At 45.7% G+C, this 22,114-nt stretch overlaps 1 protein-coding gene across 1 annotated transcript in view; it reads left to right on the forward strand.

Moving 5' to 3' along the window:
* The window catches only part of LOC311234714 (echinoderm microtubule-associated protein-like 6), a gene marked incomplete at both ends in the record, with an annotated part of 200,399 nt that overhangs the window by 40,334 nt on the left and 137,951 nt on the right, over positions 1 to 22,114 (forward strand). Inside the window, 5 exon segments of the mRNA XM_084321958.1 lie at positions 14,338 to 14,550; positions 15,169 to 15,336; positions 15,587 to 15,693; positions 16,846 to 16,964; positions 17,630 to 17,816. Of these exon segments, the coding sequence (XP_084178084.1) occupies positions 14,338 to 14,550; positions 15,169 to 15,336; positions 15,587 to 15,693; positions 16,846 to 16,964; positions 17,630 to 17,816 (794 nt within the window).

A 22,114-nucleotide genomic window follows, 5' to 3' on the forward strand; every position in this document is an offset into this window, starting at 1 on the left:
GGAAACAGTTATTAGCTGATGTTGTAACATTGGAGCTTTCTACAGCTAGATTAAATGGTGCAAACTATCAAACAATAGATAGCTGGAACCAACAATGTGCATTGTATGCCTGTACCTGTGCCTATCTTCCAAAAATGAAATAGAATATATGAAAAAAAGAAGAAAAAAACTCCAGTGAAAACTTAGGATACAGTGTTCTGACAGTCCAAACACAGACACATGTCTGTACATGGTAGGTTGTTTGATTTGCATGTGCATCGCCCCTTCATGCATTGTGTTTTTTTGCAGGAGCAGTATACAAGTTCCAGGATTGCGACTGGGGCTGGAGGAAGTGACATCCAGTCAATCTCGAAGAAATCTCCCTCTATCTCCCTCAACATCTCCATCGGCCTGTGCATCTTCAGCCTCGTCTGGTTCTTCTATGCCCTCTACATGCGCTCTGCCCTAGCTAAACAGGTGGTGACAATCCACCCCTCACCTCCTGTGCTTGATGCCAACAGCACCATGTCTGGGAAAATGTATGCCGCAATTCATATCTTACAAGAGATGCATTGATGTATGTGCAGGCTATTCTGCCTCCGTCTGATCAGTATTTAAAAATCACAAAGTTGGGGATATGGATGGGAATATATTTCACTGATTAAAAGAAAAACCAAAAAAAGAAGCAAAACTCATTCTGTCTCTAGTATTATTTGTTCACGCCAACTGTTTTGGAGATGAGGGGGGAAGGGAAGAAAAACAAAAAATGGTAAAGAGCAAGAATAGTTTGGTTTTCCATTATTGTTGATTAATCATCAATTGTAATGCACAATCTTTACATCTCTTACTTAATTTCTCCATTCAATCCCCAAGTTCTTCCTTTCTGTAGTGTTCGCTGTCTTTCTCAACACCTTTTTTGTTTGTTCATGGTCCAAGTGGATGTAAGAATATTACAATATCACGATGCTGGAAGAAAGTTGGAGCAGCGTGAGGCTGAAGTTGCATTTTCTTTTTCTCAATTCCTGACTTGTGGTGGTACAGTGTCTTCAACACCCATGGGGGTAATTTGGCAGTATGTTTTTATGGGGGGGGGGGGCATTCATTCTGTGTTTATTGTGTCATACTGGGGAATAATATTAATATTATGTCCTATTGGGGACATAATTAAAAATTCTGAGCAATTCAATCGTTTTTTTTATGGAGAGGACGTCTGACATTAATTGAAAACTGTATTAACAGATTGCAGAATGGGTACAATACAGTACAGCTCAATACACACAATTGTTAAGGGGATGCAGACCAGAGAAAGACTTTCATCTTGTTTACATCAGGGTCCCCCATTTTCAATTCATCATAACATATATGACATACATGACATACAGATACAGTAGGCCTACTGCTACATCTATACATTTAATTATGACATACCAGATTTGCAAATACAGTACTGTTTATGATACAAAGAGTCCAGAAAAGTATCAAACAATTGCAGATGGGATGCAGACCAGAGAAAGACGTTTGTCTTGTTTACATCAGGGTCCCCCATTTGAAATTCATAGTGACAACAGCATCTAAAACAATATATTTATATGTATATTTATATATTGGAAGAGTATATTTATGAGACAGTATATTTGCAGTCCAGAGAAAGACTTTCGTGAGAGACCAACAAAGTGAGGTATGTAAAAACTTGGAATCAAATTGTGGTCATAGATCTAACGTTACTATCACGTTAACGATCTAATGGCTAGAAAGCTCACCTGACATCGATATGGCTTAATACAGTGCGAAATACAATCTTATAGTAAGAAACAAAACACAAGTTGAACATAGTTTTGAACGTTTTATTACAATAGTATTTAGGTCGGACCGTCGGATCTAACGTTAATATCACGTTAACCATCTAAAGCTCATCTGTGACGTCGTTATGGTTAATACAGTGCGAAATACAATCTTATATAGTAACAAAACAATACACAAAGTGAACATAGTTTTGAACGTTTTATTACAATAGTATTTACTGTCTCATGTTGTGTATAATCAGCTAGCGTTCCAGTCAGAGATCCATTCTCCGTTGTTCTTGTTGACAATTTTGTGGTCCCGAAATCCCGTTTCTGTATCCTGATTGGTTTATCAGCTAGAGGTGTCCAAAGATATGCATGAGCAAACATTTAATTTAAATGTAAGATTACGAACACCGATGACCAACAGACGGCTGGCCAACAAACGTATTTTGACTCAACATAATAACTAGATATTACACACAAAGAATTGTGTAGTCTGCCAACATGGATCAATCAAGTTCACTTTAGACTGACTCGGCCTCCCATCTAAAAGGCCAAAAGCATAATATAGAGTTTGAAATTACACAGCAGGATGTACCAGCTACACTAGGCGGAGCCACTTGTGAGAAACTAGGCTTAGTAAAGAGAATGCATGACATTTCCAAGGAAAGTGACATTCTTAAGGATTATGATGATCTGTTCAGTGGACTGGGCTGCTTACCCGGTCAGCATCATATTCAAGTTGACCCCACTGTTACACCTGTAGTGCATGCTCCCGCGCTCAGAGACAAGGTAGTTGAGGAACTACAGCGCATGGAGAAATTGGGGGTAATAACAAGGCAGATTGAGCCAACTGAGTGGGTTAACAGTATGGTAACTGTGGTCAAACCAAATTAAATCAGAATCTGTGTTATGGTTTGTAACTGACCTCAAACGCAACGGCACAGAGAGAATGGTTCAGAGTTAGCCAAAAGCTAGGGCGTATTTATTTACAGGATCACAAGATGGAATGAAGTACAGCAATCGAACAAACGGGGAATCTGGCATGTGAAGATTGTTTGCGGCTCTGCAGATACTCCCAGTAGGTAGTGGTGAGGAATTGGCTAGTGACGTTGAAGCGGCTCTGCAGATCCTCCCAGCTTTCACTCCCGGTGGAAACGGAGAGAGAGAGAAATCAGAGTTAGCCCAACGCACACACAGAGGCAGAGAGGTGACTGGTCCAGTATTAATCCAAGTGACTTGATCTTCGGTGTACCACACACAAGTTAGCAGAGTCCAGAGAAAAAACAATACGGTATCTTCAGTGTTAATCTAACACAAAAATTAGGTGAGTCCAGTACAAACAAAAACGGGATCTCTTCGGTGTTCACCAAACACACAAAAAACTGATAATCCAAAAAATAGTTTCCAAAAACTCACCAGAGCGCAACGCGAGAAGCAAGCAGATTACGAGGCGTAGCTCCGAACGGGGAACCAGGTTCTCCACAGCAGTTCTCCACAAAAGATCCTGGAGAGCAAAAATACAGCAACAGCGACGGGAAAGGCAGGTGTATGCAGGTGAAATTCAAAACGACCCAACACCGATAGTAAGGGGTTCTGAGCATATAAAGCCTTCAGGGGCGCTAATCACAAGCTGTGACAGCTGCGGGATGAGATTGATACTTGTTCCAAAAGCGTGTGGCGGGGAAAGCACCAATCAAACACGGCAGGTTAAAGGAACGGAGCGCGTGGCGGGGAATGCATTAATCACATAGTACCTTAAAGGAACAGAGCGTGTGGCAGGGAGCGGACCAAAACCTCACAGTACTTTAAGAAGCCTGTGGTGGGGAAAGAACCAATCCTCACAATCTGCATGGATCCTAAGGACTTAAATGAAGCTATTAAATGGGAGCATTACCCATTGCTGACTGTGGAGGAAGTCGTTTCCCGTATGCCAAACGCCAAGTTCTTCTCAGTGTTAGACGCTAATCAGGGTTTTTGGCAAATAAAGCTTGACGAAGAAAGTTCAAAGCTATGCACCTTTAACACTCCCATAGGTAGGTACAGATTCTTACGTCTACCGTTTGGTATTTCATCTGCGCCAGAGGTGTTTCAAAGGGCAATAGCACAGATGATTGAAGGTCTAGAAGGTGTCGTAAACATCATAGATGACATGCTTGTATGGGGAGACACCAAGGAAGAGCACGACCACAGGGTGCAGAAACTGTTAGACAGAGCAAGGGAATACAACTTGAAACTGAACAGGAACAAGTGCGCTGTCAGGACAAGTGAAATAAGATACATAGGACACATACTCAGCGCCAGTGGGCTGAAACCAGATGAGGAGAAGGTGAGAGCAGTGACACAAATACCCCCACCACAGAACAAACAGGACCTGCTGAGGTTCAATGGTATGGTTCAATATCTCGCCAAGTTCATACCAAATCTGTCAGATGTCAGTGTACCGTTAAGGAAGCTGCTTGAAAATGACATAGAGTGGCACTGGGAGGAACCACAAAAGAGGAGTTTTGAACAAATCAAACAGCTGGTCACTAATGCTCCAACCCTGACGTTTTATGACGTCAACAAACCAGTGACTATGTCAGTAGATGCCAGCTGAGAAGGCCTCGGAGCGGTCCTACTACAAGATGAGCAACCTGTAGCTTTTGGGTCTAGGTCTCTCACTGACTGTCAGCGCAGGTATGCCCAGATAGAAAAAGAGCTACTTGCTATAGTCTATGGATGTGAAAAATTCCATCAGTATGTTTATGGAAAAAGCATACACGTTGAGAGCGACCACAAGCCTTTGGAGAGCATCTTTAAAAAGCCTTTACACCAAGCTCCTATGAGGCTACAGTCAATGCTGCTTACTGTAGGTTGCAAAGGCACAGCCTCAAAGTCACCTACAGGCTTGGATTTTTTAGGTACAGGGATGATAGTGGACTTCTTCAGGCAGGTGGGGATGACAGCCTGTTCTAAGGACAGGTTAAATATGTCAGTGAATACCGGGGCCAATTGGTCGGCACAGACTTTTAGGACGCGGCCGGGGATGCCGTCCAGTCCTGCTGCCTTCCTGATATTCACTTTTTTAAAGGTCCGCCTCACCTCATGCTTTGTTACCCTGAACACTGAGTCTCCATCAGGAGACCCCCCCCCCCCCCCATTGCCGTGGCTTGTAGGCTGGTGTTGTTATTACCAGCCTCAAACCTCGCATAGAAGGTATTGAGATCATTTGCTAAGGAGATGTCACTGTTCAGTTTGAGGGAGGTGCCTTTGTAGTCTGTCATCGTTTTGAGGCCCTGCCACATAGCTCTGGAGTCAGCCTGTTCAAACAAATAATATAATAGTATATAGTATATATATAAATATAGTTTAATACAATATACAAATTAATTATAATATGATTATATAATGTTCTTCTTCTTTTTCTTTCGGCTTTTCCCGTCAGGGGTCGCCACAGCGGATCATCCGTTTCCATCTGTTTCTGTCATCTGCGTCGTCCTTCGTCACTCCCGCTGCCCGCATGTCCTCCTTCACTGTGTCCATAAACCTCCTCTTGGGCCTTCCCCTCCTCCTCTTTCCTGGCAGCTCCATCTCCAGCATCCTCCTCCCGATGTACCCCACCTCCCTCCTCCGCACATGTCCAAACCATCTCAGTCTTGCTTCTCTCACTTTCTGCCCGAACTGCTCAACATGGGCCGTTCCTCCCAGAGAGAACCTTAACATCTTCATCTCTGCTACCTCCAGCTCCGCCACCTGCTTGTTGGTCAGTGCCACTGTTTCTAGACCATACAGCATAGCTGGTCTTACTACCGTGCTGTAGACCTTTCCCTTTACTCTTGCTGGTACCCTTCTATCGCAGATCACCCCTAGCATCCTTCTCCACCCGCACCACCCGGCCTGCACTCTCTTCTTCACCTCCCTACCACAGTCCCCATTACTTTGGACTGTTGACCCCAAGTACTTAAACTCATCCAATATGATTATATAATGTAATATGATAATATGATATAACGTACAATACAGTATCATATGTATTTTTTTATTAATATGCAAGTAAAGCTCTTCCCTTCTGTACCTATCGAAAATAGATTTTTTTTGTCTAGATTTGAATTGATTTATGTTTTCGCAATATTTTAGTTATATAGCTCTGCTCTATATTGGAACATTCCCTATCACTTATTGTGATCTTGAAAACTTTCTGCCACAATGCACCTACACCTGTCCGGCCACGCCCACATCCGCCCATGTATATAAGCGAGGTGTGTGGCCGCACTTCCGCTCTTCCCTATCTTTCACTCACGGAAGTCCGTGGCTACATGCACACTTTGCAGCGAAAGTTAGTTAGTTGTTTGTTAGATTTAAATTGTGTTGCTGTCTCTTTTTCTTTTTCCTTAAAAAGTCCTCTTTTGGAAAACTGAAAATGACATCACCACCGGGACCTGGGAATTACCGCTCAGGCCTCCACCAGCGGTTCACAGTTGCGACCCCCTCTGTGCGCCGCGGAGGTATCCTCACTCCACGTTTGTGGCAGGAAGGTGAGCCTCAGCGGCGCGCAGAGCTGGGTGTGCGGGGAGACAGTCGGCTGGTTTGACGGTCTCTTTGGTGGGTGACGACTTGCGGCGCAAGCTCTCCGCCTCTGCTTGCTCCCGTCACTCGGCGGTGAGCAGCAGGGGCGGGTGGTCTGGCGGCTGTGTTCAGTACGCAGGACCCGAGGCGTTCAGCTCTGCAGAATAGCTGGCTCCGAGGAGGGATTCCCCCGTTACCTCTCCATTGCATCCGATGGAGACTGAGGATTATATGGAGGGGGCGGGGGAATTCCTCTTTGACGCCCCAGCGGAATCGGAGCCCGAGGCTCTGGTTTCATACTGGGAAGCCTCGTACTCAGAGACTGGGTTAGATTTACCAACTCCAAGACGAGACGCCCCTTTTACAGTGTCGGGCGTCAGCTCCCACCTTCCGTGCACATGTGAGCGAGGCGGAAGAGAGAACGCAGGGAGAGCTGCGTGCTCTCTTTCCCGAGCTGATGGCGGCAGCTGCGCGCACTAATGGGATACCATTACCGACGCCCCTGCCGACACCTGTTCCCATGTCTTCCAACGCCGCCCGCTGAATGAGCCGAGCCTGTCCTTCCCATCCATGGGTGCCTATGTGTCTCGGGGACAGGTGGTGCCCCGCGTCATCGGCCTATCCCCTGCCTAAGTGCCATTCACACAGGTGGAGTGTTTGGTTCAGGGTTTGAGGGACGGCGTGGCAACCCGATGGCATCCATCCTTTGCCCTGAGATGGTGTGGGAGCCCAAGAAGAAGCCGCTTCCAAAGAGGAAGTCGGCCCAGCAGCTGGCCTACTGGTCCGACCAGGCCTACATCGCCTCGACGCAGAGCCTAGCTGCGTCCTCCAACATTGCGCAGCTAGCGTGCTTCCAGTCGGGGTTGATGGCGGGCGAGGATGTCCTGGACCCGGAGCAGAGCTTCCTCCACATGCAGGCGTTAGGTGCCATCCTGCACCTAACCCAGTTACAGGCCATAGCTACGGGGAAGATGCACGCTCTGGCTACCCTGACTCTGCGACACCTGTGGCTGGAGCAGGCATAGCTGGGCGAGCGACGGAGGATACCCCTCCTCCTGGCCCCCCTTCTCCGACGCTGGGCTCTTCGGCTCCGCCATTAACGAGATGACGGCCGCCTGTAAGGAGATGGAGGAGCAGCAGTCGGACCTCGTCCAACACTTTCCCCGGTCCGGCTCCGCGACGACCAGCCGCCAAAGAGAACGGCGCCGTAAGGCTACAGCCAGCACAGCCGCTACCCCCAGCGCCAGCAAGAAGGCTCGCCGCCAAGGGGGGAGAGTCCGAGACCGTGCCTCAACCTGGTACCAGCTACCCTGCGCACGGCGGGAAAAGTAGGGACAAGCTGCACCCCCCCCCGGCCGTCTGCCCTAGTGGGCAAGCGAGGACGCTCCACGCGTGGCGGGAGATGACAGCTCTATTCTCCCTCCCCGGCTGTCATATTCTGTATTTTGGGTATGTGTACGAAATAAGCAATAAGACCCGCTGTCCTTTTCCTGTTTGAAAGCAGCTAAAGTATTCGGGCAGCATTTTTCTTGTATGAGGAGAGTTATGCGATTCATGTGGTGATATGTTTTTTGAACAAACGTAATTGCAAAGCATTGTACATTAGCACGTAGCCAAAGGCTTTTGTCCCTCTCTTCATTCCGCCGGTATGTCACTGCGGGTAACAAGTTTTTCGCACATGAAACAGAGCCATGGGTTTTTCGGTGGACACGTCTTTTACACAGACGAGGTCTGTCTCCATGGTTAATGGTTAGCGGCTGTGCTTTGGTCGTGCAATGCAAGGAAGCGAATACGCTTGTATTTTGCCTTTAATTTGTGACACGCCGTACGGCTGGTAGCCGCACTCTGTCTTCACTTCTTACATGCTTCGTATTTACATGGGGTTGGTTAAGGGGGGGCGAGGATAAACCCTCCCCTTTTGGATATGGTTATGTCCTCTACAATACTGACTGTGGACGGGGAGGTTGTGGCTCAAAACGAGTGCACCTCTCTTTCACTAAAGGCGGAGTCTCTCGTGCGCTTTAGCGTCATCACGCAAATGCGTAGGACTCCCGTCGTATCCTGCTCGTCACGGGGAGGAAGGTGGGGGGGGGATTCCCCATACCCACACCGAACACCGAGTGGGTGGGGCTGCGGTTCCCGGCCATTGAAAACGTCACAGGCTTTCACGTTTTCTTATTGGCCCGAGAGATATATCCGTGAGTTGAGGTCTGCGTGGCAGGTCGCTATGAATTGAAAATAGGGGACCCTGATGCAAACAAGACAAACGTCTTTTTCTGGTCTGCATCCCCTTGGCAGTTGTGTGTGTTGAGCTGTGCTGTATTGTACCCATTCTGCAATTTGTTAAATAAAGTTTTCATTCATTTATTCGCTCACGTCATCTTTTAAGAGGTCTCTCCAGGATAAACCTGGCGTCTTCCCCTCTCGTATGAGCGGAGTTTTGGCCTTTTTTCCCCCAGGCTCCGTATATAAACCCTGTGTCAGCGTCCTTTCGGGACCGGTTCCCTCCTGGACAGGGGGGAGAAACGTTGTGGGGGCTCTTTCTTGTCAGAATTCGCCCGCCACCATTCTCAGGTTTTACGAGCCTATCGATATCAGCGCTTGGTCTTACGGGGACCGGTATCAGCGCTGGCCCGGGCGTGTTTTTCAGGTGTTTATTTGAATCGGCCTTCGGGACCAGCTGCCCTGGTCTGGCCAACGGTATAAACTGTGTTTTATGCGGTCGGCCGGGAAGTATTTTTTTTTTTCTCTACCGAGCGCCAGCTCACTAGGCAGCTCGAGGGCTTGCGTGCAACTCTGGGGGGGAAATGACGGGGTAGATCAAACATCGACAGGGGGGTTTCACGCCCGTTAGGTGGGCCACCGGGAGCTGTGCGTTCGCGTACAGACCGTCTTGGTGGCGCCCCCTGTGGTGTTTTTTGATCAAAACGTGTACCTATCCCTCTCTCCTTTGGAGAGGTGCAGCAGCGTGAAAGGGCACGGGACTCATCCTGGTCGCACCGGACCGGATCAGTTCAACCCGGTGCCCGCCGGGTCACAGATATGTTCTGATTAACCCGAAGGGCCCTGAGTTTTCCGGGGGGGAAATGCCAGGGCGGGCCGGACGCCACAGGGGTTGATGTCATGAATGTTGTGTGTCATAAAAATGCCACTACAAGTTGAAAATGGGGGACCCCAATGTGGACGAGACAAACGTCTTCCTCTAAAGAGGATCTACATCCCCTTAACAGTTGTGTGCATTGGACCATACTATACTAAATGTTCAGTTGCTATTGCATGCACTCATCTGTGTTTCACTACACACTTGAGTGCATGCTTACCAACTGTTAGTCTGCAACACTACTATCACCGACATCTAAGAGGGGAGATCCCCCCTTGAATGGCCCTTCTAAGGTTTCTCTCCTCCACACTGCCTGTGGAGCATGGGGACATTAACGTGTGTTGTCGGGCCTTATAAATAAATTTGATTTGATTTGATTTTGATTGACCCTTTCTGCAAACTGTTATGTGGGTTTTTCCTTTCTCCATTAATTTCACCCCTCCCTCCCGCTCGGCTGTGGGGTGGGGGGGGGGGCGTCGGGGGGCTGCTTATTATCAGTCAGCCCCTCTAAGCGCCCCTGTGTAGTTCCCGGTCCTCCAGGCATGGGTCGGGCCTTGCCCTTGTTGGCCTGGGTTAACCCTTTTTTTTAAGCCTGAAACGCCTTAAACTGCATTATATAGCCTGTATATACGTGCAGTTGTGTTTCCCGGTTTTTTGATGGGTTAAGGGAGCAACCCTTTTCTGTTGGGATGGTTGTCTCCTCAGCATGCCGATAGCGGAGTCAACTCTCTGACGGAGCCTGGGTCTGGCTCCGGCTCCTCGAGGGTCTGCCCTGCATGTTTTATGACGTCTGCCAATTGTGTCGAACTCTTTCTCTGAACCCCGACCCCGCAGGATTAATAGATTGGCGGGATCAGGGTTCGTGGCGAGGTTAGTTTACTGGCGGAGTCGGGGTCCTTGACCCCGATTCCGCAAGGTTCGTGGCCCCACGAGATTATGAAATTGTGCACGGCATGTCGAACACCCCCCCCGCTTGGCAGGTGGGCCGCCGGGGTACTGTTTTTACAGTCAGCCCCTCTAGGCGTGCCTGTGTAGTTCGCAGTCCTCCGGGCGCAGATTGAGCTCTGCTCTTGTTACCTGTCAGCCTGGATTTAGGGATCAACCTCCTTTTTGGAGTGTTTGTCTCCCCGGTGCGCCAGCTGACCCCACGAGATTATGGGGGGAAGCCTCCTCAGAGAGCCCCGGAGCCTCCTCCTCAGGGAGTTTCAGAGCCTCCTCAGGAAGTTCTTCGGAGCCTTCCCCCCACTCAGCGGAGCCTCCTCCTCAGAGAGAGAACCTCCTTACAGAGCCTCCTCCTCCGGGAGTTTTTCAGAGCCTCTTCCTTAGGGGGTCCTCGCGGCGTGCCAGGCGGAGAAGGGTCTTCACCTGTTGTAGGCCCTGTCCGATACGCTGGCGGTGTAGAGGGTGGTGTCACCAGTGAACGCCTGGAGAGGTCTCGATGCCACGGCCTTGTTGACCTCACCAGGTCCCTTTTTGGGGGTCCTGGCCCTCGGACTCGACGGTAAGCCCGCCTTGAGTGGCCTGGGGCTGGGACCCCCTTCGCGCCCCAGGCCCCGACCCCACGAGGTGTGGAAGCGGTAACACAGGCTTTTGTTTTCACGTACGTTCCCTGGTAGCGTGCGGGGCGCGTGGTCAGGTAGTCGCGGGCCCTTCTGTCCCGCGGTCTGCTCACCCTGTGCATTTCTGGGTGCTGTCCCCTCTTTTGCACAGTCGGTGTCCTGTCCCCCCCCCCCCCGCCCCTCACTAGGGGGGGTGGGGGGGCCCGGACCCTCCCCGTGTTCTGATGGTTGTAGGGGACCTCAGCGGGTACATTTGTCGGGCTCTCCACTCTGCTCCGCTCTTGTGTTCCAATATAGAGCAGAGCGTGAGCTATTGCGCTATATAACGAAGGTTATCCTATAACCCTAGTTATATGAGTAATAGCGAGCGCTCTGCTCTCACTCACTGAGGACCCCTATTGGTCTTCCGTTTTAACGGTCAAGACTAAGGAAGAGCGGTAGTACGGTCACACCCCTCGCTTATATACATGGGCGGATGTGGCCGGACAGGTGTAGGTGCATTGTGGTAGAACGTTTTCAAGATCACAATAAATGATAGGGAATGTTCCAATATAGAGCAGAGCGCTCGCTATTACTCATATAACTAGGGTTATAGGATAACCTTCGTTGATCCTCTAGCCCAGTGTTTCTCAACTGGTGGGTCGCGGGGCCATTTTGAGTGGATGCGGAGTGTGTAAAATTCTTTTTTTAAATAAAAACATTTAATATATTTTTTTTTAACTACCTATCTTTGTGAAAGTGGCTTCTCAGCTCTGGTCCAGCTGAAGACAAAGCAGAGGAACAGGTAGGACATTGAGCATGACCTCAGAGTTGCTTTGTCTACCATCACTAGGGATGCCCCCCGGACCCCGGTTCTAAACGGGAACCGGTACTAAATTAGAGTATTTATAAGCTCCGACGTTATCGGTACTGCTATCGATACTCTAGAAATTATTATTACTATGAGTTTTTTTTTCGAGGAATTTAAACGTTGCGAACTATCTCTCCTCTCTCTAAGCTAAGAGGTCTGCTAAGAAGGATATTATTTATTATTATTATTATTATTATTATTATTATTATTATTATTATTATTATTATTATTATTATTATTATTATTATTATTATTATTATTATTATTATTATTATTATTATTATTATTATTATTATTATTATTATTTTATTTCATTGTGTTTTTAGCCCTAGTTGTACTTTTGTTGCAACCCCAGTTATCCCATTAGTTCCCCCAAACTTACTGTAGGTCTGTTATGTTAAGCTAAGAAGTCTGCTAAGAAGCATAATTATTTATTATTATTATTATTATTATTATTATTATTATTATTATTATTATTATTATTATTATTATTATTATTATTATTATTATTATTATTATTATTATTATTATTATTATTTTATTTCATTGGGTTTTTAGCCCTAGTTGCACTTTTGTTGCAACCCCAGTTATCCCATTAGTTCCCCCAAACTTAGGTCTGTTATGTTAAGCTAAGAAATCTGCTAAGAAGCATATTATTTATTATTATTTTATTTCATTGGGTTTTTAGCCCTAGTTGCACTTTTGTTGCAACCCCAGTTATCCCATTAGTTCCCCCAAACTTAGGTATGTTATGTTAAGCTAAGAAATCTGCTAAGAAGCATATATTATTTATTATTATTTTATTTCATTGGGTTTTTAGCCGTAGTTGCACTTTTGTTGCACTTTTTTGTGTTTATTTCATGTTTTTAACAGTGCATGAAAGATTGTGTATTACTGCAATATTTTTTTTTTATAAATCATAGTGGTTAAAAAATGTGGGTCGCGACTTAATGACTAAGGAAAATGTTGGGTCCCGAGGCTAGACCAGTTGAGAACCACTGCTCTATTCTAGCCCATTCCACAGGGTGGCTCCATAGGAGGAGATAAACATTATTTTCAGGTTGGTTTTCATCACAGGTTTTTTTAAGTTCAATGGTCCTCTGAGGTTGTATCCCCCCTCTTTATCCAGAAATTTGCTTCTTACATTTACCGGTAATTGATTATTTCTTGCTTTGTACATAACTTGCAGAGTTTTACAGTTTACCATATCAATGAACTTCAAAATGTGTGATTGTAAAAACAGTGTGTGTGTGTGGTCCCGATATCCTGCATTGTTTATTACTCGTATTGCTCTTTTTTGTAGGATAGTCAATGTATTTATGGTTGTTTTGTATGTGTTAGCCCATACCTCTGTGCAGTAATGCAGGTAAGGCAAGATCATTGCACAGTACAGAACACCAGAGCTGCACCCACAGCTAAATTCATTAGAGGTGTGTGTATGCAATTCACTTTTATTCTGTTTTATATGTGTATTTTTGTAAAAATGGGTATATTGTGATGATGAATTGTATTTTATGTAGGCCTATTTGATGTATGTTATGTATGATAACCTTTTCTATCACTTTAGGTTGATGCCTTTTTTAACATCTTGGCCAGGGACTACAGATGTAATCTAACCTTCTGGCTAAATCTGGCGTATTTACATGTATTGTTGATTAATATGCTGTCTTTTTAGCAAATAAACTTAAACTTAAAATTAAACAAGGCTATTCATGCATTGATGATTTGTTGATTTCCAAATGAGAGAAGTGTTCAGCCTATTATGTACCTAACAACCACACACGTATGTTGTCTAATCTTCTCTCCTTCTAATTGTGTCGTCTTCTCTGATTTCTGTAATTTACCAGAAAGTAACAGTTGTGATCGGATGATCAAGAAAAGAGGACAGGGCTCAAGATTCCAAGATGGAATTCTGAGAAAACATTCCAGAAAACCTAATCACAATCCAAATCATTTCCCCCTCTCTTTCCATCACAGAGGAAAACGTGTTTTATGTACACATAACAGTTTTCCTACAGATGTTGCATATTTGCATCACCTTTGCCCTGTTGCTCCACCCCCATGATAAATGAAGTACTACTGCAGGATAATCCTGTTTATCCAGGGTGTGACATTGACTCAATGTCACACCCATTGGCTCAATGTCACATTGACTCATTCAACGAAACACCGGACGCCTTCTAGCCGTGAGCGGACGTTTAAGGACGTTTGGGGGCGACAATGACTCGGGAGGTAGAGCAGTCGTCTGGTAATCCAGAGGTTCCCGGTTCGATTCCTGCTCCTCCCCGGCAGCGTGTCGAAGTGTCCTTGAGCAAGACACTTAACCCCTAATTGCTCCCGATGAGCAGGTTGGCACCTTGCATGGTTGCCTCTGCCGTCGGTGTGTGAATGTGTGAGTGAATGGGTGAATGTGAGGAACAAATTGTATATAAAATGCAGCCATTTAACATTTAAGGGTTCCACCGGGGTTCAGGACCGGTGAGAACGTTTGACATGAACCTTCTCTTGCGTCTCCAGTGGGGAAGCACCTCAGCAGTAAGGAGGAGGTGAAAGGGATCCGCTGGGCCTCCTGGACCAGTGTGGTCGGCCCGGAGGTGAGCGGCATCTGGCCTAAATACTCCACCATCAGCGATGTTAACGCCGTGGACGCCAACTACGCCTCCGCCGTGCTGGTTACCGGGGACGACTACGGCCTCGTCAAACTCTTCCGCTTCCCCTGCCTCAAGAAAGGTACTTGATGTTTAGCTTTTCTCAAGAGAGGCACCTGTAACAACGTCTTTGGAAAGGAATATTTGATTAGATATTTATGTACATTTATGTAGCTTGTCTCAAGAAAGGTACCTATAAAAGCATCAAGGTCAAACAACAAAAGATAAAGCTTGTTTTTTCGTATCTATTTATTAATTTAACTCCCTGTATACATGTATTCTGAATAGTGGAGCTGCTATATTTACTTAGATACTCATATTGAATATATTTAGAGTGGTATGTACTAGGGCTGGGCAATTAAGAGTTTCAATTTCAATTGTGATTTTGTCTTCCCACGATCATGAAAACAAGATAAAAGGGAGGAGGTAGCCACGGTTTCTCCAGTTATTTTGAAACATCTTTGATAACTTGTAGAAGATGACAGAAAGGCAGCCTTTGGTTGAGAAGAAAAGTAAAAACAAATTCAGTTGTCGTCCGATGTTCTCGTAATCGAATCGAGCAGCCCTAGTATGTGCGCAATTTCCCTACAGCAATAAAACAAAACTTTAAATAAAAGCTTAAATGTTCATTGTTTTATTATGTATTGGTTTCTTTCTTTTTGTTTGTTATTCTACTATCCCTACTTGCTTTGTTTTCAAGGAGCTAAATTCAAGAAGTACATTGGCCACTCTGCACATGTGACCAACGTGCACTGGTCCTATGACCTCCAGTGGGTGCTGACGACGGGCGGGGCCGACCACTCCGTGTTCCAGTGGAGGTGTCTTCCTGAGGGCATCGTGAACGGTGGACCAGAGGTCAACATACAAGGTGGGGATTTCTTATAGATTCACTGATGAATTAAATATTGAATTGATGTTAGAGAATGAGTTTCCATCCTTAATTAAACACTTCTCTCTCTCTTTATCTCTTTCTATAACTTTTTCCATCTCTATCTCTCTCTCCTTCTCCCTCTCTTTGTATCACTAAAACATGTCTATCGCTCTCTCTCTCTCTCTCTCTCTCTCTCTCTCTCTCTCTCTCTCTCTCTCTCTCTCTCTCTCTCTCTCTCTCTCTCCAGATTGTCATGGAGACTCGAATAGTGAGGAATCGGACAGTGATGTGTCTGATGTCCCAGAGCTGGATTCTGATATTGAACAGGAAATACAGATCAATTATGACAGACAGGTCTGTCTGTCTGTCTGTCTGTCTGTCTGTCTGTCTGTCTGTCTGTCTGTCTGTCTGTCTGTCTGTCTGTCTGTCTGTCTGTCTGTCTGTCTGTCTGTCTGTGTCTGTCTGTCTGTCTGTCTGTCTGTCTGTCTGTCTGTCTGTCTGTCTGTCTGTCTGTCTGTCTGTCTGTCTGTCTGTCTGTCTGTCTGTCTGTCTGTCTGTCTGTCTGTCTGTCTGTGCTTTCCTTCCAAGCTATTTACTGTACTGCATCTGTCTATATATAATTTGCTTACAAGCGCTAAATAGAAGCTACAAGCCACACCGCAGTATATCTGCTACAAAGTTAGAAATATCTCTGCCTTGTATTCAAACATATTGCAGAAGTAAAATGCAGAGATTCTGCTGAAGGATAGATACTGAGAGATAGATATATAGAGAGAGGGGGAGGGAAGGAGAGAGGGAGGGAGAGAGATACAGAGAGAGAGAGAACAAGAATGAGAATGAAAAAGTGATACACCTCAGAGAGATGCCGAGTGCAGACAAAAAACAGATACTCTGCAGAGAGATCGAACATGAAAATGAGAGAGAGAGATACAAATAGAGGGAGACAGTGTCAAACAGGAGAGGTGAGGAGCAAAGAGTTAACCTGAAGGACTCAAGACATTTGGAAAGGAGAGATAAGATATTCTAATAGAGTTGCCACTATCGCTCCCTCTTTGTATTGCCATCGAAAGCTCCACAAGGATGTGTTGGGTTGCCATGGCAACCATCACACCACACCTTATCTTCACTGCCAGACGGTTCCTAGCAGCTGTTGCCCTGACTACTGTTGCCTGGAGCTGTGGGGGTGGGGTGTGTGTGTGTGTGATGTGTGTGTGTGTGTGTGTGTGTGTGTGTGTGTGTGTGTGTGTGTGTGTGTGTGTGTGTGTGTGTGTGTGTGTGTGTGTGTGTGTGTGTGTGTGTGTGTGTGTGTGTGTGTGTGTGTGTGTGTGTGTGTGTGTGTGTGTGTGTGTGTGTGTGTGTGTGTGTGTGTGTGTGTGTGTGTGTGTGTGTGTGTGTGTGTGTGTGTGTGTGTGTGTGTGTGTGTGTGTGTGTGTGTGTGTGTGTGTGTGTGTGTGTGTGTGTGTGTGTGTGTATATATATATATACATTTGGTTGTGTATGTTGCAGGTGTATAAAGAGGACCTTCCTCAGCTGCGACAGCAGAGCAGAGAGAAGAAACAACAGGTTGGCTCTCTGAAACGACAGAGAGGACCGGACCAAGGACTCAGACTACAGTTTGTACACGGGTGTGTGTGTGAGAGAGAGCCTCCTAACCGTTTAGCTTAGCTAAGTATGGGTCTCTCTCAGTGGGGATGTCGATACAGCAGTGTGTGAATACTTAATGACCAGACTCATGACTCATTAGAGTCCAATCACACACTCACACACACACACACACACACAGAAATAGAAAGAGAGACACACACACATACGCACCTGTATGCACGCACGCACGCACGCACACACACACACACACACACACACACACACACACACACACACACACACACACACACACACACACACACACACACACACACACCACATACACAGAGAGAGAGAGAAACACATATGCATGCACACAGAGAGAGACCCACACACACCCACACTCTGGGGATTAATTAGACACTTTATAGTGTGTAGGAGGCAGGCTTTGAAAACTGGGATTTACTTTTAAAGATTGAGATCATCACCCACATTACTAATTTCATGCATGTGTGTGTATGTGTGTGTTTATCTGCCTATGTGTGTGTGTGTCTCTCTCTCTCTCTCTCTCTCTCTCTCTCTCTCTCTCTCTCTCTCTCTCTCTCTCTCTCTCTCTCTCTCTCTCTCTCTCTCTCTCTCTCTCTCTCTCTCTCTCTCTCTCTCTCTCTCTCTCTCTCTCTCTCTCTCTCTCTCTCTCTCCCTCCAGGTACCGGGGCTACGACTGCAGAAACAACCTGTTCTACACTCAGACGGGGGAGGTGGTGTACCATGTGGCTGCTGTGGGCGTGGTTTATAACAGACAGCAACACACACAGAGGTTCTACCTGGGGCATGATGACGACATCCTGAGTCTCACTGTGCACCCGCTCAAAGACTACGCTGCCACAGGCCAGGTACAGGGGCGGATTTAGGATTGTAGGAGATCCGGGGCTTAGCCCAGATGGTTCGGAGGGGGTCCGGCACAACCCCCTCCACGACAGATTTTTTTTTAATTTAATGAACCTGTACGTGCAATTTCCTGCAATATAGAGCCTTCAATCTTGACCAATAAAGCTGCTCTTTTCACTATAAAACTCAGTTAACCATAACGTAGTTATGGTTAGATTTATATATTGGGGGGGGGATATATCATATTTTTCATATAATCAAAAAGTGGTGGAGCAAGATCATACCTTTGCTCCCCCAAGTTCAATAGTGGGAGAGCAGAGATGCTCCGAATGCTCTTATGGCCAGGCGTCTATGATTCACTGATACAAAGTAAAATAGTGCAGTGCAATAAAATAGTTAGTCAAATAGAATAAAATAATGCAATAGTGCATTGCAATAAAATAGTTATCATCGTATTTTTTCGGGAGGCCGGTAAGGAGTGCATTACAGTAGTCGAGTTGGCTTGAGATAAAGGCATGGATCTGGTTTTCAGCGTCCTTTTGATTTATAAATGGCCGTACTTTAGCTATGTTTCTAAGGTGGAAGAATTAAGTTTTTGTCAACTTGTTGATTGTGATTTAAAGCTTAGGTCTGAGTCTACCATAACACCAAGACTTAACTCACTCAAATAGACAGACCACAGATGGAAATTAGCTTCTGCTAAATCTGGTGCAAACATATTTTCATGTAACAATGATGAATTAAAAAAAAAAAAAAAAAAAAAAAAAAAAATCATTTTTTTTTTTTTTTTTTTTAAATAGATTCGGGGCTTTTCAGAATACATCCGGGGCTTGAGCCCAGGTAGCCACCCCCTAGCTCCGCCCCTGTACTGTACACTCACTTCTTCTTACAATGAGGGAGGTCTTTGGGATTGAAACGTTATCGTTTTGGGATCCCTTGAAGGATGGACATTAAGTAAGGGATAATGTATAGCTACGAGGTCATTGTCACAAAATAATTGACCGACACAGAGTTTAAAATACAGAGGCGCCTCGCCGAGGTGTTTTAAACGTCAGTGAAGGTCAATTATTTTACGACAATGACCGAGTATAGCTATACATTATCCCGCTTATTACATGGCTAACTTACTAACAATATACCTAATTCATTTTACACCATCGACAAGACGAGATCAAATGCAGACGCAGTTGTTCTGTGGCTCTGTCAGCCCAAATAAAGTGATTATTATTATCGTCGGCAGCCGGCAGGTGTGTCTGATTGCACTGAAACAGTGTGTGTCAGTGGGCTTGATTGCTCCAGCTGCGAAAAACAATAATCACCGGTGGTTATCGAAAAATTATTCACTGCTGTCAGGGGCTATTGACCAATCACAATCAAGCATTTCGGCGAATGTTAAAACGCCATGTAATAAGTAATTATATTTCTATTGGTGTCAATGAAAGTGTTTAAGTTACAAGGCCTGATTGCTGTTTCAGAGGCTTTTTCATCGCCAAGGAATGTTTTTGAATGAAAAGCTATTATTCAGACAGGCAACAAGTAGGCATGTGAGGTCAGAGACAACAGGCGGGCACATGAAGACAGCAGGCAACAAGTAGGCATGTGAGGTCAGAGACAACAGGCGGGCACATGAAGACAGCAGGCAACAAGTAGGCATGTGAGGTCAGAGACAACAGGCGGGCACATGAAGACAGCAGGCAACAAGTAGGCATGTGAGGTCAGAGACAACAGGCAGATGAAGACAGCAGGCAACAAGTAGGCATGTGAGGTCAGAGACAACAGGCGGGCACATGAAGACAGCAGGCAACAAGTAGGCATGTGAGGTCAGAGACAACAGGCAGATGAAGACAGCAGGCAACAAGTAGGCATGTGAGGTCAGAGACAACAGGCAGGCAGATGAAGACAGCAGGCAACAAGTAGGCATGTGAGGTCAGAGACAACAGGCAGATGAGGACAGCAGGCAACAAGTAGGCATGTGAGGTCAGAAACAACAGGCAGATGAAGACAGCAGGCAACAAGTAGGCATGTGAGGTCAGAGACAACAGGCGGATGAAGACAGCAGGCAACAAGTAGGCATGTGAGGTCAGAGACAACAGGCAGATGAGGACAGCAGGCAACAAGTAGGCATGTGAGGTCAGAAACAACAGGCAGATGAAGACAGCAGGCAACAAGTAGGCATGTGAGGTCAGAGACAACAGGCGGATGAAGACAGCAGGCAACAAGTAGGCATGTGAGGTCAGAGACAACAGGCAGGCAGATGAAGACAGCAGGCAACAAGTAGGCATGTGAGGTCAGAGACAACAGGCACATGAAGACAGCAGGCAACAAGTAGGCATGTGAGGTCAGAGACAACAGGCAGGCAGATGAAGACAGCAGGCAACAAGTAGGCATGTGAGGTCAGAGACAACAGGCGGATGAAGACAGCAGGCAACAAACAGACGGGCAGATGAAGACAGCAGGCAACAGACAGACAGGCAGATAGGCAGATGAGGACAGCAGGCGACAGGCAGACAGGCAGATAGGCAGATGAGGACAGCAGGCGACAGGCAGATAGGCAGATGAGGACAGCAGGCGACAGACAGACGGGCAGATAAGGACAGCAGGCAACAGACAGACAGGCAGATGAGGACAGCAGGCGACAGACAGACAGGCAGATGAGGAGTGGTCGGGAGGCTGAAACGGGTGACGGGAATGAGCCAGGATGAGAGGAACAGGAAGACATCCATATAGTTTAGTTAAGCTTAGTTGTAATGAGGGCAGACAGACACAGAGCAGAGAAAAACTAGGGCCTGGTTGTGGCTGTGACACTAAACGTACTTCTAACTTAAACCTGATGATGTCCTAAAACAACTAACGGTAACACTTTATAATAACACTCTGTTATAAGACATTTATAAGGTATTTGTAGATAATGAACTAATCATTATCTAATAACTAATCATCATATACATTCGTAATTGATTATTAAATAATTTATAACTATTTGTATAACATTTACAAATTATTTATACATTATTTATATATCATTATCAACATTGTTTGTACTTGATTTGTTTATTAAATGTTATTTAATGTGTAGTAACACATTTGTAGATGCTTTGAAAAATGGATATGAAAAAACTACTATACCTCCATTTATTTGTTCATGTTCAACAAATGATTTGTAAGACATTCTTAAAAGATCTATAAATCATTTGCAGATGTTATTGGGTGCCCTAATCTAAAGTGAAGACTATTCATCATTAACAAATGTCTAATACAGTTTGTTAATTATTTGTTGACTTTTTCATCACCTGTTACAAATGTTCTAGACAGCTTTCGGATCCACCCTTCTTTGTGACATCAAACAAAGCTTTGGGCTGTCCTTTCTGCCTCCCCCGAGCTAGTTCCTTGTCTCTTGAGCTCCGCCTCAGTGTCCTGCCTCCAGGTGTTCTTAGGCCGCCCTCTCCTCCGCTTCCCCTGGGGATTCCAAGTCAGGGCCTGGCGTGTAGTACTGGTTGCCGGTTTCCTCAAAGTGTGGCCTATCCATCCCCACTTTCGTCTCAGGATCTGCTTCTCTACTGGTTCCTGTCTTCCTTTCAGCCACAGTTCCTCATTCTTGATTTTGTTTGGCCACCGGATCCCAAAGATGTGTTTCAGTCCATGCAATCTTATTTATTATTTAAATATTGTATTCAACTTTGCCATGGCACTGCCATGTTGCCACTGACAACATCTGGTGTCTTTGTTAGTGGGAAGACTGGCATTGCATGCTGTTCACCAGTGTACTGTAATCTGGTGAGCCAGCAGACGAGAAGTGCCGCACGCAACGTGGAAACATAAGGGTGATTCCACACGAGCACCCGTATTCCGATCTGCGCAATAATATTCACGGGGTAGGTCTAAGTTCCCAATGCATTGTCCCGTTGGATTATGCCCCCCCCCCGCGGCGATATTAATTGAGGGGCAGATTTGCGGTGATGGAGAAATTGATCAGAATCAGAAAGGTCTTTATTGCCAAGTAGTTTTCACATACAAGGAATTTGCTTTGGTCGTTTTCGGTGCGACATTAGCGGACATAATACAATAAAGAGGTGGAGTAAAATGAAATATTAACTAAGATAAGCACAATAGAACGAAATAAACGGAATAATAATGGTGAAAAATACTGTTATGTCTATGCCTCATTTCAGGCTTATTTTTCTTTATGGTGGGGCTCCGTTATTTCACCGTTATTTCAGGGGTCGGGGCCTGAACATTTTGGGAACCCCTGGATTAGGGCAGGGGTTCCCAAAGTTTTCAGGCCGCGACCCCTGAAATAACGGTG

The sequence above is a fragment of the Notolepis coatsorum genome (assembly GCF_963971535.1).
Source record: "Notolepis coatsorum genome assembly, chromosome: 9".
Lineage (NCBI taxonomy): Eukaryota > Metazoa > Chordata > Actinopteri > Aulopiformes > Paralepididae > Notolepis > Notolepis coatsorum.